Source organism: Centrocercus urophasianus, unplaced genomic scaffold, assembly GCF_019232065.1.
Source record: "Centrocercus urophasianus isolate 14NV4802_14NV808 unplaced genomic scaffold, USGS_Curo_1.0 seq_2, whole genome shotgun sequence".
Classification (NCBI taxonomy): Eukaryota; Metazoa; Chordata; class Aves; order Galliformes; family Phasianidae; genus Centrocercus; species Centrocercus urophasianus.
This window is the reverse complement of record NW_024884755.1, coordinates 13,939,811-13,955,389: the sequence shown is the minus strand read 5'-3', so window position 1 is coordinate 13,955,389 and position 15,579 is coordinate 13,939,811. Positions and strand designations below refer to the sequence as shown.

Here is a 15,579-nt window from a genome sequence, read left to right as displayed (position 1 = left end):
TCCTCAATTTATTATCTACAGCCCAAACAACTTTGATTTTCTATTAGCAAACAAATTTTTGGTCATTAGAAAAAGATAAGTTTGGATGGATGGCAATTAAAGAGTAGTGCACTCACCTGATAGTCTGATGCTGCAAAGTGTCTGGATCAGTGGCGTTTACTGTTAACACAATGCTGCCAATAGGGATGTTCTCTTGTTTTGTCACTGTCATTGGGTTTGGGTGGAAAACAGGGCCTTCATTCACATCCTCAACAGTGATCTGAACTGTTGCTGTGGAGCTGGGGCCGTAGGCTATGTCTGGAATCAGTGGGTCTTCATTTTCTACTTTTATCAGCAACGTGTGAAATGCTGAAATCTCATAGTCTAAAGGCTATAAAACAAAGAGAATACTTAACACTCACCACTCATACCCACTCCTGGAAGCTTTCAGGAGACAAAATTAACCAGAAAAGGACAAAAGCATGTACTGCATCTGATATTTGGTCAAGAGTTTAGCATCAGACATGTCAATAATTATAAAGTGCCTCTTTATATATCAACAGTGAAAAGCAAAAAATTCATCATGCCTACAGGGTAACACACACAGGTCGCTCCTAAAATTTTCCTAATTCCTTTCTTCACATTCACAGAGTAGAGTTCATAGTGTGAGTTCATAGGAGTTTGGCTGTTATTTTTAAACAGCTCCATTTGAGTTTTACTACTGGGGAGCTGACCAGTCACGCTTGGTGAATGATTTAGATGTTTCTCTATTTAAAATTGTATACGTTTTTTTCTGTACCTCAAACATATAATTCCCATATGTCTATGCTTATTTATGATGCAGCATACATTAATTGAACAGAACATCTTAATAGCTATGTATGATAAACACCATCAGACCATTTTCTCAACTCCTACCTTGAAGCCAAAAGCACCGCCATGGAAAAAAGTTCAATTACTTTCAAGTATTGAAAATGTCTCTTCTGAAGTCACACAAAGAAAACTCTGGTACAGGCAGCAACCAGAACTTCTTCTTTTCAATTATTTTTTAAAGCGTTTAAAATGGGATTGTCTTCATACAAAGCTGATAATTTTTTTTTTTCATAATACTTCAGAAATGTGGGACCAGAGGGAACCCTCCAGTTCAGCCTGAAGCCATGTCCTTACTTCCCTGGCATCTGCAGCACACGTGCTTTACCAGAACAAAATGTGACACTTGAATTCTGATTGTACCCTCAGTCCCAAAAAAACTGCATTGTAAACTCTTACTATTAATGAATTGTGATGGTTACCACAAAAGTAGCTGTTATTTAAGCACATGGACAGTATAGTTAGGACAGTATAGCAACAGGCAGGTTGTTATCACTAAAGAAGCAAGATAACTCTAACAAAAAGGCAGTTATACATATTGGCTGAAGGAAATAAGGGCTGATGGCTAACTGCATTTTTGAGAAACTCATCCTTGCCGCACCTTCTCCTATGCAATAAATCCAGGGGATGAAACTTAACAGTAATAATGCAGTACAGCAGCAAATTATCCTTACTTTGACAACAGAGAGCATTCCCTCATTAGTCTGGGGATTGGTATGGATTTCAAAACTCTGCCCTGGATTTCCGTTAATAATAGTGTAGACAGCTCTCCATGCTCCAGTTGCTGGGTCATCTCGGTCACCAACAGTTAAGTTTACTATTACACCTGTGACTCCTTCCTTTACTGTGGCCTGAAACTACAAAGATAAAAAAAAAACAGAGGAAATTGTTAATATTTTCAATTATTGACCACACCTACACATAGTGCACAAGCCAGCATTAATTATTTACCACAACATGAGAAAAATGTTGACTGAAACTGAGTATTATAGGCTCTATATAATACACTATCACCCATGAAATGTAAGGTAGCACATTACTGCTCTGCATTCAATGGATCACAGATAAAAAGCAGTGCAACAGGAATCAGATGTAGGGAGATTCTGGCCATAAAAAGACTTCCACTCATATTGCTGGAAAAGAGAATCCTGAAAACAGATGCAGTGTTGCATAGGTGCAGGTAACTACCAGAAGGGGAACTCCACTCAAAACTAAGTGGAAGAGGTAGCTGTCTGAATAACTCATTCTTGCCCCCTAATATAATCTTGTCTTGCATTTCAGATGATTATTTTTATAAAGTTCCTCATCATTATTTTTTTCACTGTACTATTATCAATACATCAAACAATTGTCACTAAAAGTGTTCCAATACCACTTTGGAGCTGGGGAGTGTTGCTCTAAAATTTATAGTTGGAACTCCTGTATTGCTGTGTCTGAATAAGTCTAAGGCGATGTTTCTCCTTTCAGTAGAAGAGTTTTTTATGACCTTGTGTAGTTTGTTGCACTACCAACAGCCAAGCCCTATGCAATTCTCTCTAATTTGCTTTCCAGTCAAACAGCGTGTAACATCATTGTTATTTAAGCAGCAAAAACATTAAGTGAACCATCTGAAAACCTTGCAAGGGTCAGAGTTAATAACACTCCTCACCTTTCAACTACTTTCAGCTGACATGCTAAAAGGGCTGTATGCAACAGAGATAAGATAATACCTGCTATACAGCTGGATAAACTGGTCTGATAACATACCTAATCCTCAGAAGTGCTGAACATCAGCAATACCATTATAGATCGTAAGGAAATCTTAGCATTTCTGGGGATTAAACCTTCAAAAGTCCAAAATTACAAACTTTAATGACAGGAACAGGTTTTGCCATCCCTGCTCATTGTCAGTGACAATGTTCGATAAGTCACTCAAGAGCAAAAATCACCAAAATGACGTCATTACATCTGTCTTATAGACCACATCAAGTCAGAACACTACAGATTCTGTGAGAATGCAGGACCTAAAAGATGGCATTTTATTAATATGTAGGCTTCAAAATCTGGAAAATAGTAGGTGAAATGTATTTCCTCATAGTAAAACAGAGGAGACAACGATGTATTTCACTGTGTTCGGTTATCTATTTTTGGTTTCTTCCAACAAATTTGACTTATATTGCCAACCCTTTTTTTCAACATAATGATGTAATTTGAGTGCATGTATTCAATTCAAGCTTTCCAGCCTCAAATTTGATGTTACAAAAGGATGACATTAATGACTGGCCATTTCTATCTTCTTTGGTGCATTTAACAAAGAATTGAAAGACTCTTTTGATTTTGATAGTTAATATGTAATAGGTTGTGATTGAGGTTTGTTTTGGAGAGATCATTAAGTTCATTTGCAGTTTAATTAACTTTAAATGATAATATAACAAAACAATATTTTCACTTGCTTTGAAGTGAATCAAAAGAAATCTCTATTAAGAACCTTGGAAATAACAGCGGAATGATTACCAAGATTGGTAAAGATTGGTAAGCTCAGCAAAAACGCTGTCACTGGAAAGCACATTTGGATATATTTAACTCCAATTGAAAATAAATGATTGGTCTGATCTTTCTGTATTATTTCCCTTTGTCTCAGCTTGAGCACGTGTTAAACAAGACACCAGTCAGAATTTTTCCAAATGCCTGTCCATTACCAAGCAATTCCTATTTCACTATGTAAAATGGTGATTAGATTTCAAGGGTGTTAGTCCTCAAGAATCTTAGATCCGACAGGGCAGCCACTCCTAAGCCATTCTGACCCTCTAGTCCTGTCCTTAATACACTAGTCTGATACGGTGCAGTGTTCAGTACTCTCTGGATCACGATGAGAATAGTTAGACATGTTTGAGTTAAATAATTTTAAATCTGCCTGTTTTATTTAGATGCATAATTGAGAAGGCAGAGAGAGATATTTTATGTGTTTACCCTACCAGCGCAAGACTATGATGGAAAATGTTTCCACAATGTGCCACCTAACTCAAAAAATACCTAATGTCATTTTAAGGGTGTCTAACTCAAAGATATCTCAGCTGATATTGGCTCTCTTCTGCACTCACTTCTTTTTTTCCAGGAAGAGCTCTCAGTAGCTTCAGTTGCAGTGCATTAGCAATTCAGAAAGGACACACAGAGTTGCTGGGGCCATAAAACTGCAGAGATTCTGACAACTGCATATCAAGGAACTGACAATATCTATAGGCAGAGGCTGTGCCAAGATGGGCAATTCCAACTATAGTGGTATGATCAGCCCTAGCGTCCTCTGCATTTTTGAAATGACCATATACAAACACAAGGGGTATTTGAAGCTGTCTGGAATTTAGACTAAAATCTGTTCAAGATGGATGAAAAAGGAGAATGATCAAATCACAGAAGTTATCACATGGGTCTGTAGAAGGCAAAAACTGTAATAAATCACAGATTGTGATTCCAAAAGCTAAATATCTGCTGTGAAACAGAAAGACACAGAAAAATAAAGAGTATATTATCTTCAAGGTGAACTCCTTTGCCTGTTCAGACACCTTTTTATAAGAAAAAAATCTGGTTCCTGATACCTCAGAAAAATCTGCTATATTTATATGAGCTCCCTTTCAAAAACAAAAGCCAAGAAGGAAAACTTAATGAAAAGACAAAAATAGGAATCAGATTTGCAGATAGGGAAAAGATAACTACAGGTTAATCATATTTCAAAATAAAAGCTTTGTATTCCTGGTGCTTAACTTGGAAAGGCTGATCCAGTGCTCTAAAATAAAACCCCATAGGGGCTAATACAAATAACTGGATCAAGAATTAATTGATTTTACTCCTTTTAAATATCCGCACTTCCCCTAAGCACCACTATAAATTAAGAATAAAGTAGATGAGTTCAGAACTTTATTTAAACTGCTATAATATGGACCCCCATTAATAATTTAGAAGGCCTTGAGACAGAGATGCACTTGGCTGGAAGGAGCTATGTTCACTTACTACAACTATTTGAATATGCAAGGTTTACTTGCTCTGTAGATGATATGCCATATTGTCATTTATTGTATTTGTTGAAAATACAGCTGGGAAATTCTGGTCATTGTATTATACTTGGAGGTTTATAAACAATTGCTTTTCTGCAGTCAAAACAAAAAATAAGACAGACAACAGACCAATAGCAATTTAGAAACAATGAGCGATTAAGAGTAGGCAGAAATGGCCTGTGGTTTACCCCGAGTCATTAGATTTGGGTAAACAAACAAGACTTAACAGGTTGCTGAGATACATACAAAAAAATCAAGGGATAGATGTGGATGAAGAGTGTGAGAGTGCTTGTGAGGAAGCAGAGATTCTTTTGAGAATTAGCTATGCTTGCTGTCACAGAGAAGCTCAGGGAAGTGGACACCAACTATTGGACATTCTTGTGAGGGAGCACAAAGACAGTTTCATGGAGGGTCCTGAGAGTGAAAACAAGCAGCATACATTTCTTACAACAGGAGAGTCAGTAAAGGGATGACAAGGTTTACAACACCTGTGTTAGGATGTAGCTCATTTAACTGTACCCAGGAGAGTCCCCAGGAAACCTCAGTTCAGCAGTTAGCCTGATGGCTTAATATCAATGTTTCCTGGTAGAGCCAGGATATGACCTAACACTGAGTCAAATCCATCTCCACACTGAGCAGAATTCCATCATGGAGGAGATACATGGAAAGATCATTTTGTAAAGTGTCATTGCCTGAGAAACTAGATACTAACCCTACTTCAGCCTCAAATAAAAGTGGAAATGCCTGTATGAAAATTGGATTTTTATCCAATAGCCTTATTTAAAGTTTTTAGATAATAAGTAAGGTTTTCTTCACTACTTTCTCAGAGCACAGAACAAGAAATGCACTTAATAGCATCAGTACCACCTGAATGTCTGCTGTCAAGCAATGAGATGAGATGTGGGTATAACCTTAATGCCTTTATGAAGTCACTGAAAAACTTCTGCCTCAAAGTGGGGTCTGATATAACCTAAATTTAAGAGCTGCCACAAGCAGAAACACAACGTGAGATAAACGTGTCTGGGATTGGTGATCACTACCCCATGGCTCATTAGGATTTTACATGCTGTGATTCCCAGTCAAGAACAACCAAATTAAAACTGCACGTCAGATTGCATTAATCAGGGCAACGTTCTAGTTGAAGGTATTCTGAGTTATTATCATGTGCTTGTTTCCCCATCTATAAATTACAAAAGATGAGAAATAATGGGATATATTAATTCACACAGCTTTATTAGAAACTCCCCAAGGAAGTTATATTATTGTATTTGTCCTTCTCCACTAAAGTCCACATCTTTTGCAAACATTTTTCTATCTACTTCCTTGAAAATACAAAAAAAAAAAAAAAAAAAAAAAAAAAAAAGTATAAAGTATACAATCTTTGGCAATCTGTCTCTACTTACGACATGTGCCTTTTATTTTGCACACTATCACTTCAGCACACTATCACCTGAATGGCAGATATACATTTCTTAAGAAAACAACATACGAGAGCTGTTCAAAATTAATGCCTCCTATTTTTATTATATTAGCCCAGAAGCAGATGTTGGTGGTGTGGCAGTAGAGGCTGAACTCAGTATTTAGTATTCCACCAGTATTCCTTTCCATTTTGTTGCTGCATGACAGATGGCAGCAGAGGGGCAGTATGATGGAATGGCATCTGACATGAAAGTGTAGATCAAGCAAAGCTAACCGAATTCTCCCATGTGGAAAAAATTGCACCCACTGCCATTCCCTAACATTTGAGCACACAACAAAGTGATACTGGTGATTCTTTAGTCACCTTTTTATTTCAACACAATGCCCAAATGTGCTGCTCTAGCACCGGGGTCTGAGGCAGGCCATAAGGAAGACCCAACCAACTCACCTTATGCTGAACTCTCTGTATGAACAAGTGTATCTTTAATTTTGTCATCAGGGCAAATTGTAACAAGGTGTTACATTCTCCCTGATCTACACATTTTGAAGGTATTTTCTTTCTTTTTAGGCTCTGCACTGCCTCTACTACATGGGCTCAAATAGTTGCTGTACCTCACTGCAGGGACAACAGTATTAATGTAATGGATTAAATTGATGTAATCTGTACGCACAGCAATGTATGAAACACTTTGGAAGCCATTTAGGAGAAAGACACCATGTAAATATAAAGCACTGCCATAGTATGACAAGAACTGGTGTTGTAAACTAGATGCAAAACACAAATTAAAGGTATGAGTCACCTGAACAGTCTTTAGTAATTGTCAGCATCTTACTGTGGTAACACTGGCATTTGGGCACTATATTATTTTTTAAAGTGTTTCAGCTTAATCTTTTTTTTTTTTTTTTTTTTTTGAGGCACATAATATTCTTCAAACTCCCTTGTGAAATTACAGAAAGAATTCAATTGTAGCTTAGAAAAAAAAATATATCTTTCTGAATATATAAAATTGACCATAATCATTTTGGATACATTTTCCCTTTTTACTTTTCAATGAATTTCACAGGGTATGCAATGTAAACACCATGTGATCGTTCAAGGCACACACCAGTTATGTTACAAAATAAAAGTACTGCTCAATAATGAAAGACCAAACGAGCATTTTTGTCCATGATAAGCTGCAGCCTGTAAAAACAGCAACAAATCCAGAAGATTAATTAGCTAAACGGAAGGCCAAAGATTAAATTCTTCTCTCTGTAATGTGTCTACAGTTTCTGCAGGCTATATAAATTTGTGCCTTTTTACTGAAAAGCACAAAGATGCTTAGCACTGCTGATATTATACGCATCAATGATGAAAGAAAGGCAAAGGGGTTTCAGTATGACTTTAACTTGTTTTGTTACTTGTCAGTCTGCTTGGAAAAGTACTGCTAAGAAGTCCAAGTAATGCAGCAAACAAACAAAGAAACAGACATTATTAATCAGGCTGTTTCTTCATGCTCTGGGTCCTTCAAGTTTTCCACTGTAATGAACCAGCATATCTCTAGGATGTGTCTGGATCTCTTCAAGAATTCCTTAGGTATCAGCATTCATGACAGAAAAGGGCAGGAACAGAATGCAGAAATGGAGTAAAAAGGATGGATGAATAACATGCTGGGTGCAGCATGAGTTGTCTGTTAATTTGCTGAAGAGGTAATGAAAAGAGTCCTTTTATCCCTCTTAGCATAAATCTTAGAAAACTTTGAAAGATAGACAGAATAAGATCCTGGAAATATTCACAATTGAATTTAAAGAATTTTTCTTTCTGCTTCTTTCCCCACTGCAGTGCTCAAACGCTTTTCAAAGTTGATGTTGTATTCCTGTCCCCTCATTAATTTGCTCAAAGAAGACAAAAAGGCAATTCAGGAACTGTTCATAAGTGATAGTGAAGTCTAATTGGAAATAGCCACTTATTTGGAATAGTTTTGAAGACCTTTGCTTACAGAAGACTTTGATTACTTCTCAGCCCTGTACATGAAGACGGAGTGAAGGCAAGAAGAAAATTCTAACATGTATTAATCATGTATTGAATGCCTGCCTCTAAGCCTGTTACCTACAGGATATTCATCACAGTTGTCTGTACCAGATTCGGAAGGAAGTCTAACACACTGTTGATTTTTTTTTTCAGCATGTATAAAGCATTTGTTTTTTCATTTTTTTCCACCTATAAATGCAACATGCATTCAATTATTTATAGAATAATTAAAATATCCATAGATGCAATGAACAGTTCTGGAATGATGGTCACCATTATAGTAAAACTTTCTCTATTCTGGTGGATAGAGGAGAGACAGTGAAAGGCCAGTGTATTTACTACACTTCGCATCCTTTTGAAAAAAACTCAAAGAAATAGTAATGTTCTTTTCTTATCAAAAAGCTTCCCATACCCCCTGCCAAGTAGAACAAGCCTTATGTTTCAAACAACAGCATTGGAGAAAATGATGATCTGATTGAACATGAAAGAGCAGACTACACCCGTTACAGCACCAGCATCCCTGGTCCTCCCTGGGGACCAGGGAGGTATCTGCTTCTCACATTTGAGAGCACTTGTGATGTATTCAGCCAACCCAGCTAAGTATTATTTCCTCCTCATTGCTCTTCCCATCAACAGCAGTATAAAGTCTGTCGTCTTCTTAAAATCCTAGACACCTTTTTTAGAACAGAACAAACACAGCTGCATTTTTCTTTCACTTTCTTGCACCACATTTCAGAAGCAGAGGAGTTCTACAAGCATTCTACAACAATCCACACAGTTCTCATTTAGGCCAATGGCAGTCATGAGGGAAGAGAAGGAGGCCTATTGAATGCTCCTCTTTCATTTCTAGCAGAATTTTTCCTACCCCAAACAAATTTTCTGATGCTGAAGATTGACATATATGGATGAGCTTTGTTATGGTATCTTACTAATGGAAAAAGCATGGAAACTGCTTGCTCCTGCTAGAAGGAAGTTATGCAAACTCTCCTTGCCACTAAGACTGCTTCATGTGGCACAGGTGGGGAGCATTTGTTTCATGGGTCAGTAAGCAACAAAACTCTCCTACTGTTTCCCAGACTAAGTCATGGTTTTGGGAGTTGAGATGTGGAATGAGTTCAGAAAATATATCCTCATTGAGAGCAGGACAAAAGAATTCACTCTGAACATCAAAGCTGTAGGCAATTGGGAAGAAGAGATCGAAGGAGAAATTACTGCAGTGGCTTTGGTCTCTTCCTAGACTACAACGCAGCCTATATACTTATGGGCAGACAACCTGTTCAGTTCTTGTGAGACACATAGCCTGTTTTAAGTGAAGTCTGTAATGCTGTTAGCTGCTCTAACTTGGTCACATACATTATGAGTAGCCGTGACTCAGCATCAATTTTGATAACTTGAAGTTGGTGACAATTTTCTGAAAAAGCACCAACTCCAGATTTAAAGAACCCAAGTGGTACACATACTATTACATAATTTAGCAATCAGCACCAATGGCTATTTGTTCTTTGTTTAAAATTATGGTAAAGATTGCCTCTCAATTGTTATAAGAAAGGAAATAATAAGTTAGTCTATGAAGTTCACATAGAGATAACAACTTCATACTGAATGTCACCATGGTTTGGTTATTTCAACAACAGGTTTAACACTGAGGTTAAATGAGACTTGATTATTGAATAGTAAGTCTCAATTTAAAACTATTTCCAAATTAGATTGCACTGTTCAAGTCACAGCTTAACACAGGGCTTTTTAAATCCTTTGTACACCTTTCAGAATGCTGTGGGGAAAAAAAATCTGCTTTGGTACCTCTATACTGCAAATCTTAACCCTGTTCTGAACAGGTTAGGAAGCCACCATGTCTTTGCAGAGAGAGGAAATTACAATGTAAATGAGATTCTCCCCGTGGCAGACTCTTTGGGCTGTTAGATAAAAAGAGGCACATGCATCTAATCAGATACCTTTGTTTTGTGTCCTGGGAGGACACTGTAGCTTTTTTCTAGAGAAGATATTCATTGCGTCAGCTTACAGCTGATCACAGCCCAAGCTGCCAACAGCAAATGCTTTGACAGCGATTATGCTTCTTCACGTGGTCTTTGGTGAGCAGTGGCTAAATGCACCGTTTGAGGCATCGAAAGCAACTGGTATCTCTAGAATATTTTAGCAGTGAATTTCATCAATTCCCCAAACTTCTGGCATTTTAGGTTGTGCCAACCGATGGGGATGAGATGCCCTAGATTTACAAGCCCCTCCAGCTGCGAGCCAACTGAAGTTAGCCCAGTCTGAAAATTCTTTTTTGGAAACAGATAAGAACTGCAAGGTTTCCCACTGTGCCAGAGGAGGCAGGAGGTACAGATGGAAGTTTACAGGCAGTTTTATCTGTAGTGATACAAAATTTGTCTGAATTTTAAAAATGAAATCTCTAGCCAGCGTTTTCTGTGGAAAAGTAGGTGGGGAAGGGAGAATTTAGTCCTACGTTCCATTTTTCAATCCATCTGAGCACAAGTGTTCTATGCCTGCCAACAAAGTGATGAATGAAACCTACCACATGTAGCTTTGCCTACTAGTTCTATGTGACTTTCTTACAAATTATCTACCCTACAATCCCGTTCACACAGTATTCACTGAATATTAGTATTACTGCTAGATCAAAAAGGTATGTTGCAAGGAGAATAATTTAGAGATCTGAGACATAGGTGAACTATGATAATTAATGGTCTCTCTCCTATTCTATTTTTTCCTGCCATAGCAGAAAAATCTTCATTGTATCTTGAACATCCAGTAAACCACAGTGCTCTTGTTAACCTGACAAGGTACCGGGGTCTCCAGCCCCATTAGAACAGAAAAATTCCTTTCCCAAGGTCAAAAAGAGAGAATAACAGTAATAAATGTAACCTATTGGACTAATGACTGCGGAGTGATCTGAGCCTCCCCATACAGCACTGTGATGTGAGCTTTCAAAAGGCAGCCTGAGAGGAGTTCACTTGCAGCTGGGGTGGCCTGCTTTGAAAACGCATGAGATTTAAGTGTATATTGAGACCCACAGTGCTGAAGAGTGATTGAAGCATAGAGCAGTTTGGCATTGTGCAGATGAGGAAAAGGTCAGGAAGAAAGCAAAGACATGCTAAATGAATTCATTGCTTTAAGGTTACCCATGGTCTGCATCTCCCACTGCCCAGCTCTTTTTGCCAATATTCATTTCATCTTTTCTTGAAAGAAAAGTATTTGTAAAGGAAAGTGAAATGTTACTTTTGTAAGCTCCCATTGTGTACTTATTTCCTGTCTACAATGTCACAGAGGGAACATTCTGAGTTCTTTCATTTCCTCACCTGCTATTTATGTATTTCTAACCACGAATTCTCTGTACACATAACCTTCTTTAAGGCAAACACCTTTTCAGCTTCAGCTGGATATGTTTTGCTGTAAATAAATAACCACCTGTCTTTTTTTTTTTTAATTAATAAGAAAAAGGAAGAATTTTTATATAACTTGATATGAATTCTCTCTAATCTACTTGAGCAATGCAAATGACTGCAAGCTTGATGACAGTGCTCCTTGCTTTATACGTCTGGGCACCAAGAATTAAAAGCAAGGTCAAGATGGGCCAAGGCACTCTATATGCTTTAAATAGAAAGCTGTGCACAGTGAAGCCCATACACAATGAATCAAACCTATTAGAACTACCTTGTATGAGCTGCAGAGGTTACCTGAACATAACAGCGAGTGCAGCCTGTTCTAGTAGGACGGTACATCATGATTATTGTGCCTGTGAAGAGCATCACTGCAAAATGTTAGCGGAAGGTAAGGATCTGTGCCTAGCACAGATACTCCACAGTTAGCATGACCATAGGAGAACGCCATGTATTCACACAGCAAGTAATCACTAAACCTGGCTCTTGCTGGGATATCTAGAAATTACACAATTTCTTCATCCCAGACACCACTAACACTGAGGGATTATCAGAAATCCCTGAGAAACAGCATAAAATCTCCAATTCCAGGCAGACAACTTTTCTAATGGAAATGAATTTATCCCCAGGAAATACAGGAGACACCAGTAAGAGAAATAAACATTTATTCTTATTATTAGTTTACATCAAAAAGGCTTTTCCACAGGGCTGAACACTCGTTAAATAAGGACATAGAATCATAGAATGGCCTGGGTTGAAAAGGACCACAATGCTCATCCAGTTCCAACGCCCTGGTATGTGCAGGGTTGCCAACCAGCAGCCCAGGCTGCCCAGAGCCACATCCAGCCTGGCCTTGAATGCCTCCAGGGATGGGGCATCCACAGCCTCCTTGGGCAACCTGTTCCAGTGCCTCACCACCCTCTGGGTGACATGGGTGAACATGTATAAAGGAAATTAGTTTATTAGTATCTCTGCTAACACTCTCATGACTGCTTCCCCTTCTTCTGTGCCAAATATCTACATAATATGCTAATACATCCGTATCAAAATTTCCACTCTTCTCAAAGAGAGCAAGCAAGTATGCCAGCAATTAACTGGATCCTAACGCAAATTTATAGATACAGATTTTTCAAATGAGCTTGCCAATTCCGGAGAAAATGATTTTAAGGGACAATAAATATCACTTAATTTCTATCCACAGCTGTATGATATACTGTAAGCAGCCACTCTTTCTCTCCTTGGAAGTGAGGAAATGCTGCGTTAGCAGGTAGCTTGAAATATATACTATTTCTTGCTTCTGAGTAAGCTCATAATTAGAGCTGAAACATGAGGAATGATTTCAATGGAGCTGTAAACTCCAATAGGAGGAAAAATCTATTTGAGGTTAGAACAAAATCTTTTTTAATCTGGCTAATGCTACTTTTGTGCTGATGCTGATCATTATATTTATTACTAAACTGTGCAGCATTCCAAAGCATTGACACCTGACTTCACTTAGTAGAAAAGCAATCACTTTCAGATATTCATCTTTGTGATTAATATGTAGATACCTAATTTTTAGTGAATTAAACCATGTTGTATCAATTTGATGGTCTTGAGGATTTATAATCAAGCACTGATGACATCTGATTAATACCAGCACAGGCTTCTTGAACCTTGCAGTATTCTCGTTACTTTGGAGCTCAGATCACGGCAGGCTGATTACCCCCCTGATTATCCTGAGTAACTGGGGTCAGAGGTTAGCTAGCACCACAGAACACATTTAATTCAATCAATTTAGTTAGTGAAGCAGTTAGAAAATAAAAATCATTCCAATTGCTGTACCACTGCATTAGAAAATTTGCCCAGGATTCCTGTTCTTCAACTGATGAGCTTTTTTGCTTAATTTCTAATTTAATATTCTTCTGGATTTGCAACTTCAATTACTTGTGATATTTTTACTCATAAAGTCAAGGATGTTGAGCTTTGAGAGGGGAAGAAAAACCAGGGGAGAAAGAGCTGCCTGTATTAACTGGTATAATAAACATTCTCACATACACACACACACTTTCACAGCTCAGTTGCATTTTTCCTAGATACAAATGCTAGAGGTGGCACAGAACTTCTCCTGGTTCTCTCCATTTGTCCCTACCTTCACTGCCAGATTTTATTCTTTTTTTGCCTGTAGTAGATTTTCAATACTGTTTAGCCAAATCCCACTTTGTTTGTCTTTCAGGCAGAGGCTTTGATTACACGTGGTATGACAGTCCTGTGTTTAGGCAATGCAGCCCCTTCATGTGTGCTTTGATAGCATCTGGGGGAGCTCATTAAAGATACCAGGGCTGTACTTCTGTTGCCTGAAGCCGGAAATAGTGTGTCTGGGATAACTACCAAAGAGATCCCCTTCCTACTCCCTGAAAGTCTCAAGGTACTTCTAACACGAATACAAATGCCCAGCAGTTTGATTTGATTCCTATTAGTTTTACATCCCACACAACAACTCTGAGTCTGCTGATCACTGATATTTATTCTGAGTCCTGAGGCTGCTGCCATAGTCACACCGTCTCTGCCTTCTTGCCCAGAGATGGGTTGGTTACCACAATCTCAGTGGGCTAACGAAGATGGAGAGCTTCCAGCACACTTCCAGATGTATCGGAGCACATCATTTTCTCCATCACCCTTTCAATGAAGACAAAGGGCCGTAGTTACACAAAGTCTGCCATGATACTCAAACTTCTTTTTGCTGTGAATAGGGTTTGAAGAATTCCAGTGGGGTCATATGAGGTAAATGCTAACTGCAGCCTAGATAACAAAGCAATACAGTAACCACGTGGCTTGCTAATATGCTATTGCCATTACTAGCAATAGGCTACAAGTCTTGAGTTTGCAAGGCTTCGGGATAGAAGTTTGTTAAGCCTGCTCTGTCCTTGAACTCCTGAAACTGTTTCATCTGGTTTTCCTGTAAGGGTAACAAGTTATTTTTCCCTCTTGTTCATCTTTGCATGGCACCACCAGTTTCAAGACTATCATATAATAATATAGTTTAGAGAAACACAGGCTTTGTACAATAAAAGAGTCCGTGAGAACTGGTGACACAGGATGCAGTGAAGTGAAACCATGGGATAACAAGGCATGAAGCACGGAGACCCACAGGCTATAAACTACTCATCGATTTCAGCTACAGAAGTGCAAACCTGAAGCTGGGCAAAATGGGTTGTAGGGAAAACAAAGAAAATGTATCTAACAAACATAAAGGCATCATATACCCATGACTCCACAAGTAATATGGAGCTTCAGATCAACAAAGAAAGAGCAACATGTTAGTTAAAAACATGTTAGCCAATATGAGGAAGAATGGAGGAAGAAGAAATCATCAACATGAGCATTGCACTTCTTCCGATTCAAGAAGTAGGCAACCTATCTTCGCACCAATACCACGAATATTGAACAGAAACCACCAGCCTTAACATCTAGAGGAACCAGGAAAGGATGGGCAGGAATAATGGTAGAAACTAAGAAACAAGTGTGCAACAATTTTATAACTGTATTACTATAATTATGGACCTTTTTTGTGCATTTTCCTGTAGTTATACGATCTGGATTGATAATGATTCCTGGAACAGCACTGGCTTGGATTGGTTTTCAATGAATTGTTGGCTTTATAGATAAAATGGGATTTGCCTTTGCTCATCAACAAGATCTTGAGTGTAACAATACAATACTATAGTCGGCCATATTTCTTTACAAATGTAAGCAACTTTACTGAGTAGAATCTTGTAATAAAGGAAACAAAGTCTTAAACCTCCATTTTCCCTGCAAGCAGCAGAAAGTTGCAGTTTAATTTTCTGTCTGCCCATAGAGAGGATCCATTTTCTGTATGTTCCTTCGGGGT

At 38.2% G+C, this 15,579-nt stretch overlaps 1 protein-coding gene across 1 annotated transcript in view; it reads right to left on the bottom strand.

Moving 5' to 3' along the window:
• Positions 1-15,579, bottom strand: part of CDH13 (cadherin 13) — a 434,526-nt gene that overhangs the window by 55,020 nt on the left and 363,927 nt on the right. The window contains exons 9-10 of the mRNA XM_042821675.1: positions 1,524-1,706; positions 117-370 (exon numbers count right to left, since the gene is read on the bottom strand). Coding sequence (XP_042677609.1) covers positions 117-370; positions 1,524-1,706 — 437 coding nt within the window. The remainder of the gene's footprint in view (positions 1-116; positions 371-1,523; positions 1,707-15,579) is intronic.